This window comes from Hypanus sabinus, chromosome 2 (assembly GCF_030144855.1).
Source record: "Hypanus sabinus isolate sHypSab1 chromosome 2, sHypSab1.hap1, whole genome shotgun sequence".
Taxonomy (NCBI): Eukaryota; Metazoa; Chordata; class Chondrichthyes; order Myliobatiformes; family Dasyatidae; genus Hypanus; species Hypanus sabinus.
In genome coordinates this window covers 13,896,570-13,918,693 of record NC_082707.1, presented here as the reverse complement: position 1 = coordinate 13,918,693, position 22,124 = coordinate 13,896,570, and the positions used below count along the sequence as shown (strand labels likewise).

The following is a 22,124-nucleotide window of genomic DNA, read 5'->3' as shown; positions in this document are numbered from 1 at the left end:
TGACTCCTCAAACCTTGTCCCAACAATCAGCGGCCATGGGCTCCTCTAAGCAGCTGCCTAGCACTCTGAAAATTAAAATAAATGATGCCCACACAGCAGGAGAAGGCTATAAGAAGATAGCAAAGCGTTTTCAAGTAGCTGTTTCCTCTGTTCGTAACATAATTAAGAAATGGCAGTTAACGGGATCGGTGGAGGTCAAGTTGAGATCTGGAAGGCCAAGAAAACTTTCCGAGAGAACTGCTTGTAGGATTGCTAGAAAGGCAAATCAAAACCCCCGTTTGACTGCAAAAGACTTTCAGGAAGATTTAGCAGACTCTGGAGTGGTGGTGCACTGTTCTACTGTGCAGCGACACCTGCACAAATGCGACCGTCAAGGCAGAGTCATCAGAAGAAAACCTTTCCTTCGTCCTCACCAGAAAATTCAGCATCAGAACTTTGCAAAGGAACATCTAAACAAGCCTGATGCAGTTTGGAAACAAGTCCTGTGGACTGATGATGTTAAAATAGAACTTTTTGGCTGCAATGAGCAAAGATATGTTTGGAGAAAAAAAAGGGGCAGAATTTCATGAAAAGAACACCTCTCCAACTGTTAAGCACGGGGGTGGATCGCTCATGCTTTGGGCTTGTATTGTAGCCAGTGGCATGGGGAACATTTCACTGGTAAAGGGAAGAATGAATTCAACTAAATACCAGCAAATTCTGGAGGCAAACATCACACCATCTGTAAAAAAGAAAAGCAAGCTGAAGATGAAAAGAGGATGGCTTGTACAACAGGATAATGATCATAAACACACCTCAAAATCCACAATGGACAACCTCAAGAGGCACAAGCTGAAGGTTTTGCCATGGCCCCACAGTCCCCCGACCTAAACAACATCGAAAATTTGTGGATAGACCTCAAAAGAGCAGTGCATGCAAGACGGCCCAAGAATCTGACAGAACTAGAAGCCTTTTGCAAGGAAGAATGGGTGAAAATCCCCCAAACAAGAACTGAAAGACTCTTAGCTGGTCCTCCAACCTGAGTTTGGCCGCATCATGGCAATAGAGGAGGCTATGTATGGACATATCCGAATGGGAATGTGAAGCAGAGTTGAAGTGGGTGGCAACCTGGCGATCCTATCTATTGAGGTGCTCGACGAAGTGGTCCCCCAATCTGCGTCGGGCCGCACTGGATGCAATAGATAACCCCAGCAGACTCACAAGTGAAGTATTGCTTCACCTGGAAGGACTGTTTGGGGCCGTGAATGGTAGTAAGAGAGGTATGGCACTTATGCTTGTAGGGATAAGGCCAGGTGGGAGATCTATGCAGAGTGGGGTAGAGAAGGAGAGATGTGCTTAGTGGTGGGGTCCTGTTGAAGGTGGCGGAAGTTACTGAGGATAATGTGCTGGATCCGGAGGCTGGTAGGGTGGTAGGTGATCTTCAGAGATGTTGGCAACCAGGAACTTAAAGCTGCTCACCTTTTTCAGTGCCGACCTCGTGATGAGTACTGAAGTGTGTTCCCTCGACTTACCCTTCCTGAAGTCCACAGTCATGGTCTTCGTGATATTAAGTGCAAGGTTCTAACACCACTTGACCAGATCACCTTTCTCACTTCTGTATGTAATACAGATTTGAGAAAGAAGCTGATAATCTGTCTGCACTCCAATACTGACTGAACAGTCAGTGATCCAGGTACATTTGTTCCCATTCATGTTCCCCTCCCACACCCCACCCCATCCCAACTGTGGAACTAAAGATTCCTGAGGAAAAAGTGACTAGGATCTAAGTATCCACAGCAATTACATAATCATCCAGATAAATTAGCTTAATTTTAAACAGCTTGGGTACAGACTGCACATGGGGTGTGGGGGTGTGTGGGTGTGGTGTAAGAAGAAAATAGCATTGGCTTCCTCAGAGTTAAGGAAGAATTTATTTATTCAAATAGCACAGAGTAGGTTTAATGGGCCTTCCTGCAACCCCTGACAAACCCGATTAGCCCTAACCCAATCATGGGACAATTTACAATGACCATTTACAGTATCCATATATCTTTGTGTGGGAGGAGACCAGAGGATGCACAGAGACTCCTTGCAGAATGATGCTGGAACTGAACTTCGAACTGTGGAATGCATCGTACTGTAATAGTGTCATGCTAACCGCTACGCTGCCATGGGTCCCTAATGTACAGCACTGGGTTAGCAGCTGATGAAATGCTCCTGAAATGAACTACAGTAGAGCCCACCACAAAGATTCTTTCTCGGGATCAAGATTCTTGTTCATTGGCTTTTAGCATTTATACCTGAGCACATGTGTTTGATCATTTTTCTTTTTTTTTTCTGTATGGTTATAAGGAGGGAATGGTGGCATAGCTAATAAAGTTGTTTCATCCCTACATTGAGTGATGGATGTCCAACCCTGAGTCCTGGCACTAACTTGAACACATGGGTTTATCAGAAGATCATGGGAGCCAGCCAGTGCAAAAAAAAACTCTATGGATTCTGTGTATATTTCTTGCTGCCTTACTAAAGCAACCAGCATAATCAAGGAGGGCCTTTGAACCTGGTGCTATGCGCTGTCAGGCTTTTGTATCTTCTGCTCAATGGGAGAAGGAAGAAGAGTGAATGTCCAGGGAAGAAGGTACAGAAGCTGAAAAGTACATGCCACCAGGCTCACAGACTGCTTCTACTCCATTGTTATCAGACTATTGAAAAGTTCACTGGTATGGTAAGATGGACTCTGGACCTCATAATCTACCTCATTATAACTTCGCACTTTATTTTCTGCCAGCGCTGTAACACTATTCTGCATTCTGTTATTGTTTTACCTTGGACTACCTTAGTGGACTGTTGTGATGAAGTGGTCTGTATGGACAGTATGTAGGGTAAAGTATGCAAGCTGTTCACTGCATCTTTGTACGTGTGTGTGTGTGTAATATTCCAGTTGGACAGGGGCTCAGAGGTCCCATATGGAAGTAGGGACCATTGCCCTTCACTGTATGGCATCGGCAATGTAATTCCATGTGGCTAAAGTACTGCGATCTCTTTTCAGACCAGTGTCCCTCCTGTTATGGCATTCCATCTTGGCTCACTTGGATTTCTCACTCCATTTAAATTTGAGTCCTACAGAACAGAAGTAACCAATGTAATTAAAGGTAAGCGCAAAACTTTCTAGATTATTCTGTTGTCTGCGTGCATGGATATAGAACACTGGTGCACAGCAAAAGTCCCTTTTGCTAACCGGATATAAACTGCATATCTGCCTGCATGTAGTATATATACCTCAATTCTCCACCCATTCATTTGCATATCTCAATGCTGCTTAAATGTCACTTGTATCTTCTTCTGCCATCTTCCCAGGCAATGGGTTCAAGGCATCCACCACTCTGTCTTTAAATATAAAAGAAACCAGCCATATAAATCTCCTTTGAACCTTTCCTCTCTCATCTTAATCTTTCTAGTTGTTGACATTTTCATCCTGGGAAAAGATTTTGACACTCTATTCTATCTATGCCTCTTTGTGATTTTATGAACCTCTAGCCATTGCCTCATAGCCATTGCTTCAGAGGAAACATTTTGAATTTGTCCAGTCTTTCTTTGTAGGTCCTACTCTCCAATCCTGGTGAACGTCTACAGTCTATCCAAAACCTCCCCATTCTTCTTGTAAGCAGTACTGCATTGAAAGGTGACCTAAGCAGTTTTAAGATGTATGAGATCAAAGATACCTAATTTATTAGGTACCTCCTTTACCTAATAAAGTGGCCAGTAAGTGCACATTTGAGGACTTCTGCAGCTGTAGCATATCCACTTCAAGGTTCAATGTGTTGTGCATTCATTATGCACGGCACTGTTGTTGTTGTTGGCTTGAATGAGTCTGGCCATGTTGTTCTGACCTCTATCATTAAAAAGATGTTTTCACCCACAGAACTGCTACTCGCTGGATGTTTTATTGTTTTTGCACATTCTCTGTAAACTATAGATATTGTTGTGCTTGAAAACCCAGGAGATCTGCAGTTCCTGACATACTGAAACTACCCTGACTGGCACCAACAATCATTCCATGATTAAAGTCACTTAGATCTCTATTCTTTTCAATTCTGATTTCTTCTCCATTTTGATGTTTGGTCTGTGCAACAACTCAACTCTTGACCATGTCTGCATGCTATTATGCATTGAATTGCTGCCACATTATTAGATAATTGCATGAACAAGCATGAGTACCAAATAAAGTGGCCACTGAGTTTCTGACAGATTAATTTTCTTCTGTCCTTTTCTATGCCTGGGTTTAAATTTGATTGTCCTGCTAGTTTAAAGTAAAAAGTTTAAGTTAAGGATTTATTTTGCTACATGTTCTGGTATAATGATCCACCAGCTTTGTAACTCTGTTCTTGTTATTTTACTAGGAAAGTGATTTTTAAACACGATGCATAATGAGGGTAAAATAATTTGTAGAAATTATAACCGTACAGTGCAACTGTTGGTTTGTAGACTACCATGTGTAGGCAATTGAAATGCAGATTCTAAGTATTTAGGTACTGTCGGTAACTGCTTCCACCACGTGCTCAGGTTTGCCACTCTCTGGGTGAAAATGGTCCCCCCTCAGATTCCCTCTAAATCTCATTCCCATTATCCTAAATCAACATACTTGTAGTTTTATTTCGAACACGTAACTGTACAGCACAGTTTAGCCCCTTTGGCCCACTATGTTGTGATGTGTCTGCTTTTAAGAAAAAATCTACCTTCACCATCTTCTTGTGTACAAACAGGCTCCATTTTTCTATTATCCATGTGCCTATCTAAGAATCTCTCCCAGGAGTTCCGGGAGACCCAGTGTCTTCCATGGAATTACATCTGTGTGAAGTGCATCCGGCTGAAGGTCCTTGAAGACCTTGTTAAGGATCTGGAGCAGCAGCTGGATGACCTTCAGCTTGTATGGGAGAGTGAGGAGATAATCAGTTACAGGGAAGTAGTCATGCTGAAGTTGCAGGAGGCGAGTAGCTGGGTGACTGATAGGAGAAATAGAAATATGAATTGGCAGTGCAGAGTACCCCTGTGGCCATTCCCCTCGATAAGTAAACCCCTTTGGTTACTGTTGTGGAGGATGACCTCGCAGGGAAATGCCATGGAGTCCGGTTACTGGCATTGTCTGTGGTGCAGAATGGAAAGAGGGAAAAGAGGGAGTTGGTAGTGATTGGGGACTTCAAAGGAACAGACAGGAAATTCTTTGGATATGAACAGGACTCCTGAATGGTATGTTACCTCCCAGGTGCCAGGGTCATGGACATCTCAGATCACATCCACAGCATTTTGGAGAATGAGGGAGAGCAGCCAGATGTCTTGGTACATATTGGTACCAATGACATAGGAAGGAAAAGCAAAGAGGTCCTGAAAAAAGGAATTTAGAAAGCTAGGTAGAAAGCTGCGAAGTAGGACCTCCCGGGTAGCAGTTTATGGATTGCCTCCAGTGATGGTTGAAACCGGAACATTTTGCAGATTAATGTGTGGCCGAGAAGCTGGTGCAGGAGTCAGGGCTTTAGGGTCTCAGATCATTGGGATCTCTTCTGGGGGAGGTATGACTGGGGTTCTGGGGTTCAAAAATGATGGGTTGCACCTAAACCCAAGTGGGACCAATATTCTCGCTGGCAGGTTTGTTAGAGCTGTTGGGGAGGGCTTAAGCTAATTTGGTGGGAGTGGGGTGAGTGTGGTGGGAACCAGAGTGAAGGGACTCAGTAGCGTGCAGTTAGACTGTCAGGAAGGGCAGGCAGATGATAGAACTCAATGTATTCAACTAGAAGTATAGAAAGGAGCCATTTGGAATCAGAATAATTTAGAATCAGGTTTATTATCACTGACGTGTCCTGAAATTTGTTGTTTTGCAGCAGCAGTACTTTGCAATATAAAAAATAGAGCATAAAGAGAGCAAAATCATGGGTTTGTGGACTATTCAGAAATCTGATGGCAGGGGGAAGAGGCTGTTCCTGGAACAATGAGTGTGTGTCTTCAGGCTTCTGTACCTCCTCCCTGATGGTAGTAATGAGAAGTGGAAATATCCTGGATGGTGAGGGTCCGTCATAATGGTTGCTGGATTCTTGAGGCATCACCATTTGAAGTTGGCCTCAATGGAGTGAGCATAGTGCTGGCTGAGTCTTCAACACTTGCAGCTATTTTGCATCTTGTGCTTTTTTTGCCCGTCCCATAAGAATTAACTTACTTCTCTGTGCTCTCTCATTTCTTGTCCATATATCTTGAGGAATAATCTGAATTCTGGAAAAATAATGAATTTCAAATCTGTTGAGAAATCCATTAATTGACATGCATGGGTTAGCAATGTGATGAGTGAGTAGTAAGAGGTAGGTGATTGTACAGTCAGCCCTCCTTATCCGTGAATTCAACCAACCCCGAATCACGAAAACCCGGAAGTGCTCTTCCAGCATTTGTTGTTCGAGCATGTACCGACTTTTTTTTCTTGTCATTATTCCCTAAACAATGCATTGATATTGTATTAGGTATTATAAGTAATCTAGAGATTATTTAAAGTATACAGGAGGATGTGAGTGGGTTATCGTGGATCAGGATTGAAAAAAATCACAAGTTCCCTTAGTAAGTCAGAACAGGTACATTTGGTATTATTTAGCATCAGTCAAACATTTGTCTTAGTATATAGTATATATTTTACCTTTCTATGTATATAAAACACTTAAGAATGTATGTTTCAGCGCCGGGCTCGGGAACTTCTTCCCGAGTTTGATCCAGTGACAGACCGCTATCGAGTGCACTCTCCACCGTGCTGGTTTGATGTGAGGATCAAAACCCCAAAACCCAATAATTAAACCACTGCGTTGCTTAGTAATAATTGTAGCTTTTATCAGGGCACAGCCTTTCTCACTTTATCCATTAAAATTAACGCTTTTCCAATGACCGATGGCGTTTCACCTCTTTCCGATCGCTTTATTATTTCAACTTTATTTTCAATCGCAATCGTGATTATTTTCGTGAACAGAAACACTGTGGATTCAGATCTCCGCCGCTGGGTCCTAATGTCCACTGCACTAATAAGGTCTGGGGTTCCGCTGGGTCTTAAGATCCACTGCATTGAATCAGGTTGAATAAGGGACTTGAACATCCGCGAATTTTGGTATCCGCCAGGGGTCCCGGAACCAATCCCTTGCGGATAAGGACGGCTGACTGTACACAATGCTGAAAAGAAAGGAAATGCTTGTGCAGATATATTCAAGCATTATTGTCTCTGAGGGAGCGGGGGGTGGGGGGGAAGAGTCATAGAGCACAGTAACAGACCCTTTGGTCCATCCAGTCCATGCAAGCCTGATTTTCTATCTAGTCCCATTAATCTGTACCCAGACACCCAGACCATGTTCCTCCATAGCTCTCCCATCCATGTATCAATCTAAACTTAAATGTTACAAATGAACTACCACTTCAGCTGGAAGCTTGTTCCACACTCACAGTATGCTGTGAGTGAAGTAGTTCATCAGTATATAATTCCTGAGGTGTACGGTTTTAAACTGAATGCAGTTTTTCTCAGGTCTCTGAACAAACAAAGCATGACCTATAGCATTTGTATTCCTATCTTCATCACTGCCGTCTGAATAACACAACACACCTGAATAGCACTTCAACGTAGGCTCAAAATATTGACGGTAAATGAAAAATAAAAAGATGCAGATGATGGAAACTTGAAATAAAACAGAAATTTCTGAAAGTACAGCATCCGTAGAGAGAGAGAGAGAGCCGAATTATTGAACATTTCAGACATTTTCTGTATATTGCGCTGCAGAGGTATTTGCTTGAGATGATGGCTCCACTATTTAGGCCCGAGCAATAGGCAAGGCTGCCAAATGAAATTTAAAAAAAATTAACAGAATCCAGATGCTGGAAATCTAAAATGAAACCAGAAATGCTGGAAAAACTCAGCAGGTCAGACAAAAGCACAATTTTTCTTTTTTTTTTGAAAATCAGTTATTAATCTGTGAAGCCTTACTGAATTGCTACTTGAGCATATCCAGAGTTTGACCCTAACATGACTGTTCAAAAACTAGAGTGTGGATGCAGACTGTCTCTGGATAATAAACAGGTCCTGTTTTAACCGAACTTTCAAAGTTGGTTTATTTCTAATGACAGAGAATACACTGAAGTACCCATTCCTCTGCAGCATTTTAATTAAGTAAAAGCACATCACCAGAAACTTTGACAAACTTCTATGGATGCACATTGGATAGTATCCTAACTGGTTGCATCACGACCTGGTATGGAAACACCAGTGGACAGGAATAGAAATGTGATGGATACAGCCCAGTGAATCACAGGCAAAGCCTCTCCACTAATGAGTACCTTGACAAGGAACGCTGCCGTAAGGAAAAAGCAACCATCATCAAAACTCTCACCAGCCACTATCCTGGGGCAGGAAGCATAGGAGCCTTGGGTCCTACACCATCAGGTTAAGGAACAGTTATCCTACAGCCGACAGGCTCCTAAACCAGCATGGATAACTTCGCTCACCACAAATCTGAACTGATTCCACGACCTACAGACTCACTTTCAGCGACTGTACAGTTGCTGTTCTCAGTATTTTTATTTGAACAATTTTGCCTTCTTTTGCAGATTGGTTGTTTGCCAGTCTTGGTTTATGTATAGTTTTTCGTTAATTCTATTGCATTTCATTATGTTCCTTTAAATGCCTGCAAGAAAATGAACGTTTCTGTATATGTACTTTGAAAATAAATTTACATTCTTCTTTTGATAAGAAACAACAGTAAAAAATGTAAGGACAGGAAACTAGCTCAGTCCTTAGAACAAAGGAAAAAACTGACAAACCAATGCTGGAATTTTGTATTTAATATTTTGACAGCTTTTATGTTGGGGTATTCATAAGGAGGGCATTCACAACTTGGAGATGGCCTATGATATAAGGAGTGGAAAACTTAAGGTGTTGAGGGAAGATTGACAGCTGTAGACTTGAGCAAGCAAGAGAGAAACTTCAGAAGCTTAAAGGATTAATAGAAGCATTCAAAACACTTCCAAGTGCCTATGAATATCAGTCAGGAGTGCAGTTTTTGGATGCTAAGTTTTGGTCTTGTGATATTCTTATTCTCTGACCAAGTGCTTGGGCTGCCGGGACTCAAGGACCTGAGTTTATGGTGAGAGTATCTTTTCCCCAGGGAAAGAGAATGGAAAATCTGGAAGGCATCGATTTAAGATGAAAAGGGAAAGGTCAATGAAGGACTTGAGCGGCTACTTCATATTGCAGAGAGTGGTGCAAATATAGAGGAAGTTGCCAGAAGAGGTGGTTGAACCAGGTACAAAAATAACGTGGACAAGTATGTAGATCGAAAGGCTCTATCGGAATATGGACCAAACACAGTCAAATGGAACTACTTTAGATGGGATTTGTGGTGTGTATGGTTGAGTTGGGCTGAAAGGCCTGTTTCTATGCTGTATTTCTTTATACCTCACATGTAAGTATTGGGGGGGGGGGGGTCTGTGGGGTGGTGCCACGAATAGATGAGCTGTTCTGTAATTGGTGCCTTTATTGCTATTTTAGCCAGTGGTAGAATGATCAACCCCATAAGTAAACAGAACTTAATTTGGTACCTTGTCTTTGAACAGGAGATGCCAGGATAATTCTGAGGAGTCGCCTGAAGGTGAAGGTGGTTAAGGATTTAAAAACAGCAAAGCCAGAGAGCAAGTACCAAGTGGAGGATAATGGACTGATCCCTCAGAGTCGCATTGACAATGAGACACAAAAAGCCTTCATGCAAATACATGTATGTAAACAATGACGAGTGGTCCCTTCGCAAACTCCTGTCTACACAACACAGGAAGGAACAACGAGGCCAGGGTCACCAATTAGAAATGCTATAAAAACCTGTTCAATTTGCACCAAATTGTGCGAGCAGAAGTTTCTATTTTAGATAGCGTTGCTTTAAAGACCTGCTCAAGTTTGTAGATTAGCTTTATTTGTCATGTACATCAAATATACAGTGAAATGTGTCATTTACATCATCGACCAGCACAGTCCAAGGTTGTGCTGCGGACAGCCCACAAGTGTGGCCATGCTTCTGATGGCAACATAGCATGCCCACAAGTTTTTAACCCAAAGCCGTCAATCTTTGGATTGAGGTAGAAACTGGAACAACACAAGGAAATTACATGATCATGGGAAAAACAGACAAACTCCTTACAGACAGTGGCAGGTATTGAACACTGATCGTTGGTTCTATGAAATGTTATGTTAGCCACTGCACTACCATGGCTCCCAGAGTAAGCTCCTATCCTATAGTTCCAACAACCAATGTTCAGTCCTGACCTCTGGTGCTGTCTGTGTGGAACTTGAATGTTTTCCATGGGTTTTCTTCTTGGGTTTTACCCAATTGCTGGTTTCTTTTCCAATTCCAGAAACATGGGATGTTTGGTTAACTAGTTACTGTAGTTTGCCCTGTGGTGGTAAAATCTGTGGGGAGTTGATGAGAAGGTAGATTTTTTTTTCCACAGTGGTGGGTGTGTGGATCACATTGCCAGGGATAGTGGCAGAGACAAATACATTGGGAGCATTTGAGAACCTTGGGTAGGCACATGGATGAAAGAAAATGGAGGGTTTGTGGGAGAGAAGTGTTATATTGATCGTAGAGTAGGTTAAAAGTTCGGCAAGCATTTTGGGCGGAAGAGCTGTATTGTGCTGTTATTTTCTATTTTGTAAAAATGATGTTTGAAACAAAAAGTATGCAGCAGATTGTCTATGATGTGTTTGTAGTCCACATTTACATCCCAGATCCTGTCTTGTTTCCTAATGGCAAAGATGGCCATTTCAGCTCATTGAGCCATTTGCAGCTCACAGACTAATTGCATCCCTTGCTGATTTTCCCTGTAACTTGTTCTACACACTGGGAACAACTTGCAATTGACAATTTACCTTCTACCCCTTGGAATGTGGGAGGAAGCAAGAGTAACTTCGGTAAACCCACGCAGTCACAGGGAGAACTCTGGTTGCTGGAGCTGTGAAGCAGCAGCTTCCCTAGCTGTGCCACACTGTCCTGTCTTGCATTTCTCCCTTGCACTGTCAGCTTTACTGTTGCTTTTCTTAGACCTAGGCCTTAAGAACTAGAAGCAGAATTGGACCATTTGGCCCATTGAGTCTGCTCCACCATTCTATCATGGGTGATTTGTTATCCTCCTCAACCCTATTCTCCCATCTCCTCCCCATAATTTTTGATACCCTGACTAACCAAAAACCTATCAACCTTCATTTTAAATATACTCAAATGACTTGGCCTCCCCTGCAATCTGTGGCAATGATTTCTACAGATTCATCACCCTCTGGCTAAGGAAATTCCTTCTCATCTCTATCCTTAAGAGACAGTCTTTTATTCTGAGACTGTGCCCTCTGGTCCTAGACTCCCCTGTTATATGAAATATTCCTCTCCACATCTAGGCCTTTCAATATTCGATAGGTTTCAACATTCGATAGATCCCCCTCATTATTTTAAACTCTGCTGAGTATAAACCCAGAGCTATCATGGGCACCTCCTACATTAACCCCTTTGTTCCTGGGATCATTCTTGTGAACCTCCTCTGTTCTCTTTGCAATGCCAGAAATTGGGAACATCATCTCGACATCCTCTGGTCTTGTATTTGTGCTTGTAGATTTGGACAATGTCTCTTGTATTCTTACTGAAGAGACCAATCAAGGCAAGTTCAAATTCACACTTGGATACCTGAAGCAAAATATGCATGATAGATAACATGAAGTGAAAACGACCACTAAATTACATGAACTTCACATATTTTGCTTAATGACATTCATTGTACCCTGGCTCTGAGAACAAAGTGCCATTACAGTGAACATTGACTCTTCCGAATGCATGTTGTTTCAGGTACTGAATGAACTGGTGGTGGATCGAGGACCTTCTTCATACCTCTCCAATGTGGACTTGTACTTGGATGGGAGACTCATCACTTCTGTCCAGGGTGACGGTAAGAATAATAATATTCATAATTCCCTAGAGTGTAGGAGAATGAGGGGAGATTTGATAGATGTGTACAAAATTATGCGAGTTACAGATAGGGTCAGTGTAAGTAGGCTCCTTCCACTGAGTATGGGTGGAACTAGAACTAGAGGTCATGGGTTAAGGGTGAAAAGTGAAATGTTCAAGGGGAACTGAAAAGGAGTATTTCTTTACCCAGAGGGTGTTGTGAGTGTGGAACAGGCTGCCAGCAGAACTGGTTGATGTGGGTTTGATTTCAACATTTAAGAGTCATTTGGATAGTAATATGGAGGGGTATGGGGGGGTTATGGTCTAGGTGCAGGTTGATGAGATAAGGCAGATTAAAAGTTTGGCATAAGCCCCACAAAAAAGGGCCCGTTTCTGTACTTTGGTGTTCTATAATTCTATGACTCTTTATTCTGCAGCTTATTCATACACTAGTTAGAAATTTTTAAGACTTAGTCCTTTTGGCGCCTGTTGCCCTGATCTAACCAACCTCTGGTTTTACATGTATTTTGTGATGTTTGTTGTGTTCTTGGACCAAATGGTTCAGTTTTTCTGACCTGTAGCTCTAGAGTGTGTACTTGGGTTGAATCAAACTATTTGCAACCCAGCATCCTATTCAGACTTGATATCCTTTGCATCAACGAGTCCACCACTTTTTCATCTTGTCTCTATGCAGTTGTCTCTGCTTCTGTAGCCCTTGTGTATTTCTGTCACCTCAGTCCTTTTAAGTTCCTCCGGGCAGCATCCCATCTTTCAGTTCATACAATTTTTGCTGCCTCTGTTCTGATGCCTATGTAGTTCTGTTGTGCATCAAAAGTATTGTGTACTGATCTATACTCAGTGGCCACTGGGTGTATGTTCGTGGTCTTCTGCTGCTGTAGACCAACCACTTCAAATTTCGATGTGTTGTGCGTTCAGAGATGCTCTTCTGCACACTACTGTTGTGTTGTTGTTTGAGTTATTATCACCTTCCTGTCAGCTTGAACTAGTCTGGCCATTCTCCTCTGGCCTCTCAATACGGCAAACTGCAAGGGTGAAAAGGTGGTGGACTTTGTGGTGTAAAGGATATCGAGTCTAAAATAGTGTCAGAAATGCATTATTTAAAGTGCAAAGCATTTCAAGCAGCACACTGAAACGAATGAGAGTTTCATTGGTCAGAAGGCATACTTGGGAAAAGGGTGAGGAAAGATTGTCTAGTTTATTAAGGCTGACTAAGCCTTAAACACCATTGTCCTCCTTTACTACAGATGACTGTGGAGACCAAGTCATTGGGTTTGTTTAAAATTGAGGTTGATAGGTTCTTGGTTAGTCAGGGTATCAAAGGTTACAGGGACAAGGCAGGAAAATGGGGTTGAGAAAGGTAATAAATCAGACATGATTGAATGGTGTTGAATGGGCTGAATGGCCTTATTCTCCCTCTGTTTTATGGTCTTCTGGAGGGATATTAATAAGCAATAAATACATTTAATTTCAGGGCACCTGTAACTTACCCCATTTAAATGGTGGCGGCATCCTGTCTCTCAAATTTAGCTGCCCTACTTTTAAAGTTGTGTAATTAACTCCTGCATGGTGTATTCCATTCCAATGGCTCCCTGTGAAAAGAAGAAACTTTGTAATGCATTTTAACTGTAATAGTTCACACAGTCAGATAATAGAAGTTAATTTCAACAGAAATGTACAGCATAAGTTGGTCTCGTCAGTAAATTGGTTTATTATTGTCACAAGTACCAAGGAGCACTGAGAAGTTTGGTGTAATGTGCCACCCATGTAGATCATTTCATCATCTCAGTTTATTGAGGTAGTACAAGGGAATGCAGAATAAAGTGTTACAATTGCAAATAAAGTATTACAATTGCAGACAAAGTGGAGTGCAGGTAGATAATAAGGTGCAAGGCCATGATGAGGTAGAATGTGAGGTCAGGAGTCCATCTTATTGCACTAGGGGATAGTATAGAAGCTGTCTTCGCGCCTAGAGGTATGCGCATTAGGCATTTGTACCTTCTGCCCTTGAGAACGGGGAGAATGGTCAATGTTGGTGCACCATATCAGATTAATTGTGGGTGCATATGTTGCTGATGATGATGTATCATTTGTGTCTCCTATGTGCGGGGGGCACTCTCTTTTTGGAACAGGCTTTCGAGTATGCATATTTTTTGTTTTGGTGGGATCAGTTCATAGCTCCCACACTAAGTTGTCCAGACTACACCAATAGTAACATGACTCGGGGGGGGGGGGGGGGTGGGGGGTGGGGGTGGGGAATGGTTAATCACTGCTCTGTTGTCGTTCTTGCTCCGCGCTACGTAACTTTCTGGAATGAATCAGGTATTTGATTAAGTTAACTGCTTTGCTGAGGCAGTGAAATATAGACAGAGTTCATGAGAGGGATCTGGTTTCTGTGGTGTGCTGAGCTGTGGCCACAACTATCTGCAGTTTCGTACAGTTGTGGTCGTGGCCAGCAGAGCTGTTGCCATACCAAGCCGTGATGCATTCTGTTTTCTTTGGTGCATGTATAAAAGTGGTGAGGGTCAAAGGCTGCATGCCAAATTTCTTCAGCCTGTTGAGAAAGTAGAGTTGCTAGTGAGCTTTCTTGGCCCAGTGAATATGCTGTTGTTATTCCTACATCCTTTCATTCTACAGTTTGTGTTCTGCCCTCGATTGTGGTTGAGGTGAATTGCTACATTAAAGCCTCCCCTTTAAACTATCTCTTCTGGTAATATGTTACACATTCTCACAGTCTCTGGGTAAAAGAAGCTCTTTCCTGGGAATCTCCGGGGTGTGGGGCTCCTGAATCACCTGTGGATGGGTATGAACTTGGTGCGTGCTTGGTTTTTTCAGGAGTCATCGTGTCTACGCCCACTGGTAGCACTGCATACGCTGCAGCGGCGGGTGCCTCTATGATGCACCCTAATGTCCCGGCCATCATGATCACGCCCATCTGCCCACACTCCCTTTCGTTCCGACCCATCGTAGTACCGGCTGGAATGGAGCTAAAGGTGAGCATGTTAAGATTAGTTCATAGCGTGATGCATCAGCCACCTTTGTGATTAATATGTGTGGCACAGTAGCGTAATGCTTTATAATGCCAGCTGTAAGATCAGGGTTCAGTTCACACTGCTGCCTGTAAGGAGTTTGTACATTCTCGCTGTGACCGCGTGGATTTCCTCCGTGCGCTCTAGTTTTCTCCCACATTACAAAGGCATACGGGTTAGGATGAGTAAACTATGGACATGCTGTGTTGGTGTTGGTGCTGGAACTTGGTGATAGCTGCAGGTTGTCCCTAGCTCATCAGAATCAGAATCACTCTATTGCCATTATGTGAAACATACTTAGAATCGATTGTGGTTCAGTGCCAAGCATAAAACACAGGACAGTACCATAACAGACAACACAATAGCAACCAGCAGTTTACAAGACAGTAGTGCAAACAGCATGAGCAATCAACAATTAGCTGAACTGTTGCATGCGTAAATGTCAGTTATCAAACTTAAATAAATGTGAGCACGTGAACAGGCTCAATAATTATGATTTGAACATGGAAACCAGGAAAGTATTTAACAGATGTTGGCAGGGACAGTTAAGGTACAACACCTGAGTAAGTTTTGTTGAGAAGCTGGATAACCTCCAAGAACCAAGCTGTGGCAATTACATGTAGTCCTGGTGGTGATGGACTTATAGCATCTCCCTGATGGCAGTTTAATGAATGGGTGACTCCTAAGGTGGGTGGAGTCAGCAGTGTCTGTTGCAGCTCTTTGCTCTGGCGATGAACAGGTCTTTTAATGTCAATAGCTGACAGCCTGTGATCTTTGCCACAGGGCCAACTATTCGCTGCGTCCTGGAATTGTAGAGTGAGGAGGTGGCAAGAAACTAAATGGTCATCGAGCTGGTTATAGCACCCTCAGTGATGGCTGTGTAAAGATTCATCAGGATATATCTGGAGATGTTAAGTTTCTTAATCTGGCATAGGAAGTACAATCTCTGCTCGGCTTTCCTAGTGATGAGCGAATTGTGCTGGTAATTCAGTGTTGGTAATGGTAGTCCCCAAGAATTTGAATGGCTTGACCACAAGCATAGCCTTACTATTAATTTCCAAAGGTGGGTGCAGGTTGGGGGTTGTTGGTGGAAGTCGGTCCTCATTTCCACTGTCTTGATAGTATTAAATTCCGTTGTTACAAGCACACCATGCTGCAAAATGGTCTACCTCTCTTAGATAGCAAATCACATCGTTATAGGTTTGAGATGAACTACTGTTGTATCTTCTGCGAACCTGAAAATTTTAATAGATTTGTCTGTGGAGCTACAGTCATTTGTATAAAGTGAGAACAGGAAGGGTGAAAGAACACAGCCCTGGGGAGAGCCTGCGCTTATAGACATTGGATTGAATAACTAGAAGCCCAGCCTTACTACCTCTTTCCTGTCAGGGAGTTCGTAATTCACTGACAGACATGCAAGTAAGCAACAGGACTCAAACTTTTTCCTTAAAGAAAGTCCATAATTATTGTTACTAATTCATTAATCAATGTGAGTAACTGCTCAAAATTACCATAGCAGGCAAGAGAACTTTTTAGATTGGCAATTTAGGCATACAGTGGCTTGCAAAAGTTTGGGAAACCCTGGTCAAAATTTCTGTCACTGTGAATAGCTAAGCGAGTAAAAGATGACCTGATTTCCAAAAGGCATAAAGTTAAAGATGACGCATTTCTTTAATAATTTAAGTAAGATTACCTTTTTATTTCTATCAGACAGACAGACATACTTTATTGATCCCGAGGGAAATTGGGTTTCGTTATAGCCGCACCAACTAAGAATAGTGAAGAAATATAGCAATATAAAACCATAAATAATTAAATAATAATAAGTTAATCATGCCAAGTGGCAATAAGTCCAGGACCAGCCTATTGGCTCAGGGTGTCTGACACTCCGAGGGAGGAGTCGTAAAGTTTGATGGCCACAGGTAGGAATGACTTCCTATGACGCTCAGTGTTACATCTCGGTGGAATGAGTCTCTGGCTGAATGTACACCTGTGCCCAACCAGTACATTATGGAGTGGATGGGAGTCATTGTCCAAGATGGCATGCAACTTGGACAGCATCCTCTTTTCAGACTCCACAGTCAGAGAGTCCAGTTCCACCCCCCACGACATCACTGGCCTCACGAATGAGTTTGTTGATTCTGTTGGTGTCTGCTCCCCTCAGCCTGCTGCCCCAGCACACAACAGCAAACATGATAGCACTGGCCACCATAGCCTTGTAGAACATCCTCAGCATTATCCGGCAGGTGTTAAAGGACCTCAGTCTCCTTAGGAAGTAGAGACAGTTCTGACCCTTCTTGTAGACAGCCTCAGTGTTCTTTGACCAGTCCAGTTTATTGTCCATTCGTATCCCCAGGTATCTTTTTCAAAATAACAAAAAAGGAAAAGGGCCCGAAGCAAAAGTTTGGGCACCCCGCATGGTCAGTACTTAATAAGACCCTTTTTGGCAAGTATCACAGCTTGTAAATGCTTTCTGTAGTCAGCTAAGACTCTTTCAATTCTTGTTTGGGGGATTTTCACCCATTCTTGCTTGCAGAAGGTTTCTAGTTCTGTGAGATTCTTAGGCCGTCTTGCTCTTTTGAGGTCTATCCACAGATTTTTGATGATGTTTAGGTCGGGGGACTATGAGGGCAATGGCAAAACCTTCAGCTTGTACCTCTTGAGGTAGTACATTATGGATTTTGAGGTGTGTTTATGATCATAATCCTGTTGTAGAAGCCATCCTCTTTTCATCTTCAGCTTTTTTACAGAGGGTGTGATATTTGTTTCCAGAATTTGCTGGTATTTAATTGAATTCATTTTTCCCTCTTCCAGTGAAATGTTCCCTGTGCCACTGGCTACAACACAAGCCTAAAGCATGATCGATCTACCCCCGTGCTTAACAGTTGGAAAGGTGTTCTTTTCATGAAATTCTGCATCTTTTTTCTCCAAACATACCTTTGCTCATTAGGGCCAAAAAGTTCCATTTTAACTTCATCAGTCCACAGGACTTGTTTCCAAAATGCATCAGGCTTGTTTAGATGTTCCTTTGCAAACTTCTGACACTGAATTTTGTGGTGAGGATGCAGTAGAGGTTTTCTTCTGATATCTGTTCCATGAAGGTCATATTTGTGCAGGTGTCACTGCACGGGTAGAACAGTGCCCCACCACTCCAGAGTCTGCTAAATCTTCCTGAAGTCTTTTGCAATCAAACGGGGGCATTGATTTGCCTTTCCTGCAATTCTGTGAGCAGTTTTCTTGGTCTTCCAGACCTCAACTTGACCTCCACCATTCCTGTTAACTGCCTTTCCTTAATTACATTACGAACTGAGGAAATGGCTACCTGAAAATGCTTTGCTATCTTCTTACAGCCTTCTCCTGCTTTGTGGGCATCATTTATTTCAATTTTCAGAGTGCTGTGCAGCTGCTTAGAGGAGCTCATGATTGCTGATTGTTGGGAAAAGGTTTGAGAAGTCAGGCTATTTATAAAGCTTTGAAATCTGCATCACCTGGCCTTTCCCAATGATGACTGTGAAAAATCCAAAGTCCTGACAAGCTAATTAAGGTCTGAGGCCTTGGTAAAAGTTATCGGAGAGCTCAGATCTCTTGAGCTGCCCAAACCTTTCCATGGTTTTCACTCTAAAATTGTACAAAACAAAAATAATACACTGATCTTGCTTAAAATGTTGAAAAGAATGTTTCATCTTTAAATTTATGACTTTTGGAGATCAGTTCATCTTCTACTCACTTAACAGTAACAAATTTTGACCAGGGGTGCCCAAACTTTTGCATGCCACTGTATGCTCTCAAAATGGTTTGTCACCTCTCCCCTGTAATGATGTGCCAGTGGTGTCACTGAGTATATTCTGCTTGGTGGTTTTTGGTTTCTGTATTCATTCAAGGGGCGTGGGCTTTACAGGTTGAGCAAGCATTTGTCTCAATCCTGATATAGCATTTTGACCTGAAATGCTGACTATCCCATTGCCTGCACAGAAGCTTCTTGATGTGTTGAGTTCCTTCAGCAGCTTGTATTTATATTGCTTTAGATCCCAGTATCTTCAGGCCCCTTGTGTTTCCATTTAAGTCCATTTCTAATTGACTTTAAGGTGGCAGTGAACTGCCTCTTGACCACAGCAGTCCCTATTTTGCAGCTTTGTAAAACTCAAGTTAGGCTGCATCTGGGGTATTACATATAGTTCTTGTGTCCCCATTATAGGAAGGATGTCGAGGCTTTGGAGAATGAAAGGTTAGACAAACTTGGGTTGTTTTCTCTGGAGTGCTGAAGGCTGAGGGGAGATCTAATAAAGGTTTTTAAGAGGTACAGGTAGAGCAGGCAGACAGTAATTTTTCCAAGGGTTGAAACGTCTAATAAATGACAGCAATCAAAAATGAGAAAATCTGCAGACTCTAGAACTCCAAGCAAAGCGCACAAAATGCTGAAGGAACAGCAGGCCAGGCAGCATCCATAGAAAAGAGTATAGCTGATGTTTTGGGCCGAGACTCTTCATCAGGACTGGAAGAAAAAAAAATGATAAGGAGACAGGGTAAGAAGTTGAGGGGAGGAGAGGAAGAAACACAAGGTGATAGGTGAAACCAGGATGCGGTGTAGGGGTGAAGTGAAGGAAGTTGGTGAAAGAGGTAGAGGGCTGGAAAAAGGGGAGTTTTATAGGGGAGTACCAAAGGCCATGGAAGAAAGAAAAGGTGGAGGTGCACCAGAGGGCGGTGATGGGCAGGAAAGGAAATGAGGTGAGAGAGGAAAAATGGGAAGAAAAGGCCCAGAAAGGGGCCTTTGGTCTTCTATCAGATTCCCTCTTCTCCAGCCCTGTATCTGTTTCACCAAACAACTTCCCAGCTCTTCACTTAACTCCTCCCCCTCCCAGTTTCACCTATCATCTTGTGTTTCTTTCTCCCCTCTTCCACCTTATCCTGTCTCATCTTCTTTTCTCTAGTCCTGATGAAGGGTCTCAGTCCGAAACGTTGACTATACTGTAAATGCTGCCTGGCCTAATGAGTTCCTCCAGCATTGTGTTTGTTGCTTGAATTTCCAGCATGTGCAGGTTTTCCTCTTGTTTGTGGTTGGACTATAACACTGTGAAGTCAGTTCCAGGGATGCCTCCCCTGAAGAAGTTTAAATCTTCTTTTTGACTGGAGTTCAGTGAAACCCCCCCTTACTGCTCCCTCTCTGTGATCTCTGCTGCCCTGATTCTGACTACGTTTAGCCAGACCTGCTACCACAACCACGTACCCTTCCTGGGCCTTCACTATTCCCCATTCCCATTTTTCCTTTACCACCTTACCTGCCCACCACTTCTCTCTGGTGCTCCTCCCCCATTTCTTCTATGGCCTTTGGTCCTAGCCGATCAGATTCACCCTCTCTGGCCCTGTAACTCTTTCACCTATCAACTTCCCAGCTCTTTACTTCACCTGGCCCTTCTCACCCCGCTCCCCGTTTCACTTCTCACCTTGTGTTTCTTCCTCCCCTCCCCCCACCATCTTACTTTTTCTCTCCAGTCCTGATGAAGGCCTGAAACATCGATGTATTTTTCCATAGATGCTGCCTGGCCTGCTGAGTTCCTCCAGCATTTTGTGTATTGCCAATATATGCGTTTAAGGTGAGAGGATTGATTTCAAAAGAAATGTGAGAGCCAGTTTTTTTTTTACAGAGTGTGATGCGTGCTTGGAATATATTGCCAGGGGTGGTTGCAGAGGCAGAAACTTCAGTGGGCGCGGCCTCGTGATAGTTCCATAGTCATCATGAAGATCTTGCACACTAGTTTACAGGCATGTTTCTGTGAGAATAGATTAAAAATCTCAATTAATATCCCTCGCAAAAGAGCACCTATAATAAATCAGCAATCCATCTGATGGCGTGGAATGTGTGGCTACACTTAGTTCATTATTCAGAGCACACCACACAGGAGCAGAACCAGGCCATTTGGCCCATTGAATCTGCTCTGGCATACTATCAAGGCTGATTTATTATCTCTCTCAACCTCAGTATTCTGTCTTCTCCCTGTAACCTTTGATACCGACTACTCAAGAACCTGTCAACCTCCGCTTTAAAAATACCCAATGACTTGGCCTTCACAACTGTCAGTGGCAATGAACTCCACAGATCACCACCCTCTGGCAAAGAAATTCCTCCTTATCTCTGTTCTAAGTGGATGCCCTTCTATTTTGAGGCTATGCCCTTTGCTCCTATGTCCACTATAGGAAACATTCTCTCTGTATCCATTCTAACTAGTCCTTTCAAAATTCGATAGGTTTCAGTGAGATCCACTTCATTCTTTTAAACTCCAGCAAGTACAGATCCAGAGCCATCAAATGCTCTCATATGTTAACCCTTTCAGTCCTGGAATCATTCTCGTGAAGCTCCTCTGGACTCTCTGCAATGACAACGCATCTTTTCCAAGATAACGGGTCCAAAATTGCTCATGATACTTGGCAATGTGGTCTGACCAATGGCCTTATACAGCCTCAGTATTAAATCCTTGCATTTGTATTCTCATCCTCTTGAAATGAATGTCGACATTGCATTTGCCTTCCCTGCCACCAACTCAACCTATGAGTTAACTTTTTAGGGGATCCTGTATGAGGACTCCCAAATTCCCTTTGCACCTCTGATTTTAAATTTATTTTATTTAGCAGAACAGGCCCTTCACCCAAAAACCCACATATTTAACACTAGCTTAATCAGAGGACAATTTACAGTGACCAATTAACCATTACGTCTTTGGACTGTGGGAGGAAACCAGACCACCTTGAAGAGGCCTGTGTGATCATAGGGAGAACATACAAACTCCTTACATAGTGCTATAATTGAACTTTGAAATTTGGAATGCCCAGAACTGTAATAGTGTTGTACTAACCACTACCCTACTTGAAAGCTGTCCCAGTACATCCTTAGCTGTTTTGGTTGTTAATCCAAACAACACACTTCACTATATGTTTCAATGTACGTGTGCAAGTGAATCTCAGTCAGCAGTGCACAGAACTGTATATCTGGATTATGTGCTCAAACCTAAACATTTGATTTGATGCCTCTGTGGAGATGATGGTCTTGGCAGGTGATGTGACAGTTGTGCTTGGTGTCTTTGGGTAACAAAGTATTCACCTTTTCACTCACAATCACCGT

General features: G+C 42.7%; 1 protein-coding gene across 9 annotated transcripts in view; it reads left to right on the top strand.

Moving 5' to 3' along the window:
• The window catches only part of nadkb (NAD kinase b), a 114,731-nt gene that overhangs the window by 53,877 nt on the left and 38,730 nt on the right, over positions 1 to 22,124 (top strand). For all 9 annotated transcript variants that reach the window (XM_059992090.1, XM_059992101.1, XM_059992080.1 and 6 more), the window contains 4 exons: positions 3,029 to 3,131; positions 9,601 to 9,758; positions 11,865 to 11,964; positions 14,817 to 14,974. In XM_059992090.1, coding sequence (XP_059848073.1) covers positions 3,029 to 3,131; positions 9,601 to 9,758; positions 11,865 to 11,964; positions 14,817 to 14,974 — 519 coding nt within the window. The remainder of the gene's footprint in view (positions 1 to 3,028; positions 3,132 to 9,600; positions 9,759 to 11,864; positions 11,965 to 14,816; positions 14,975 to 22,124) is intronic.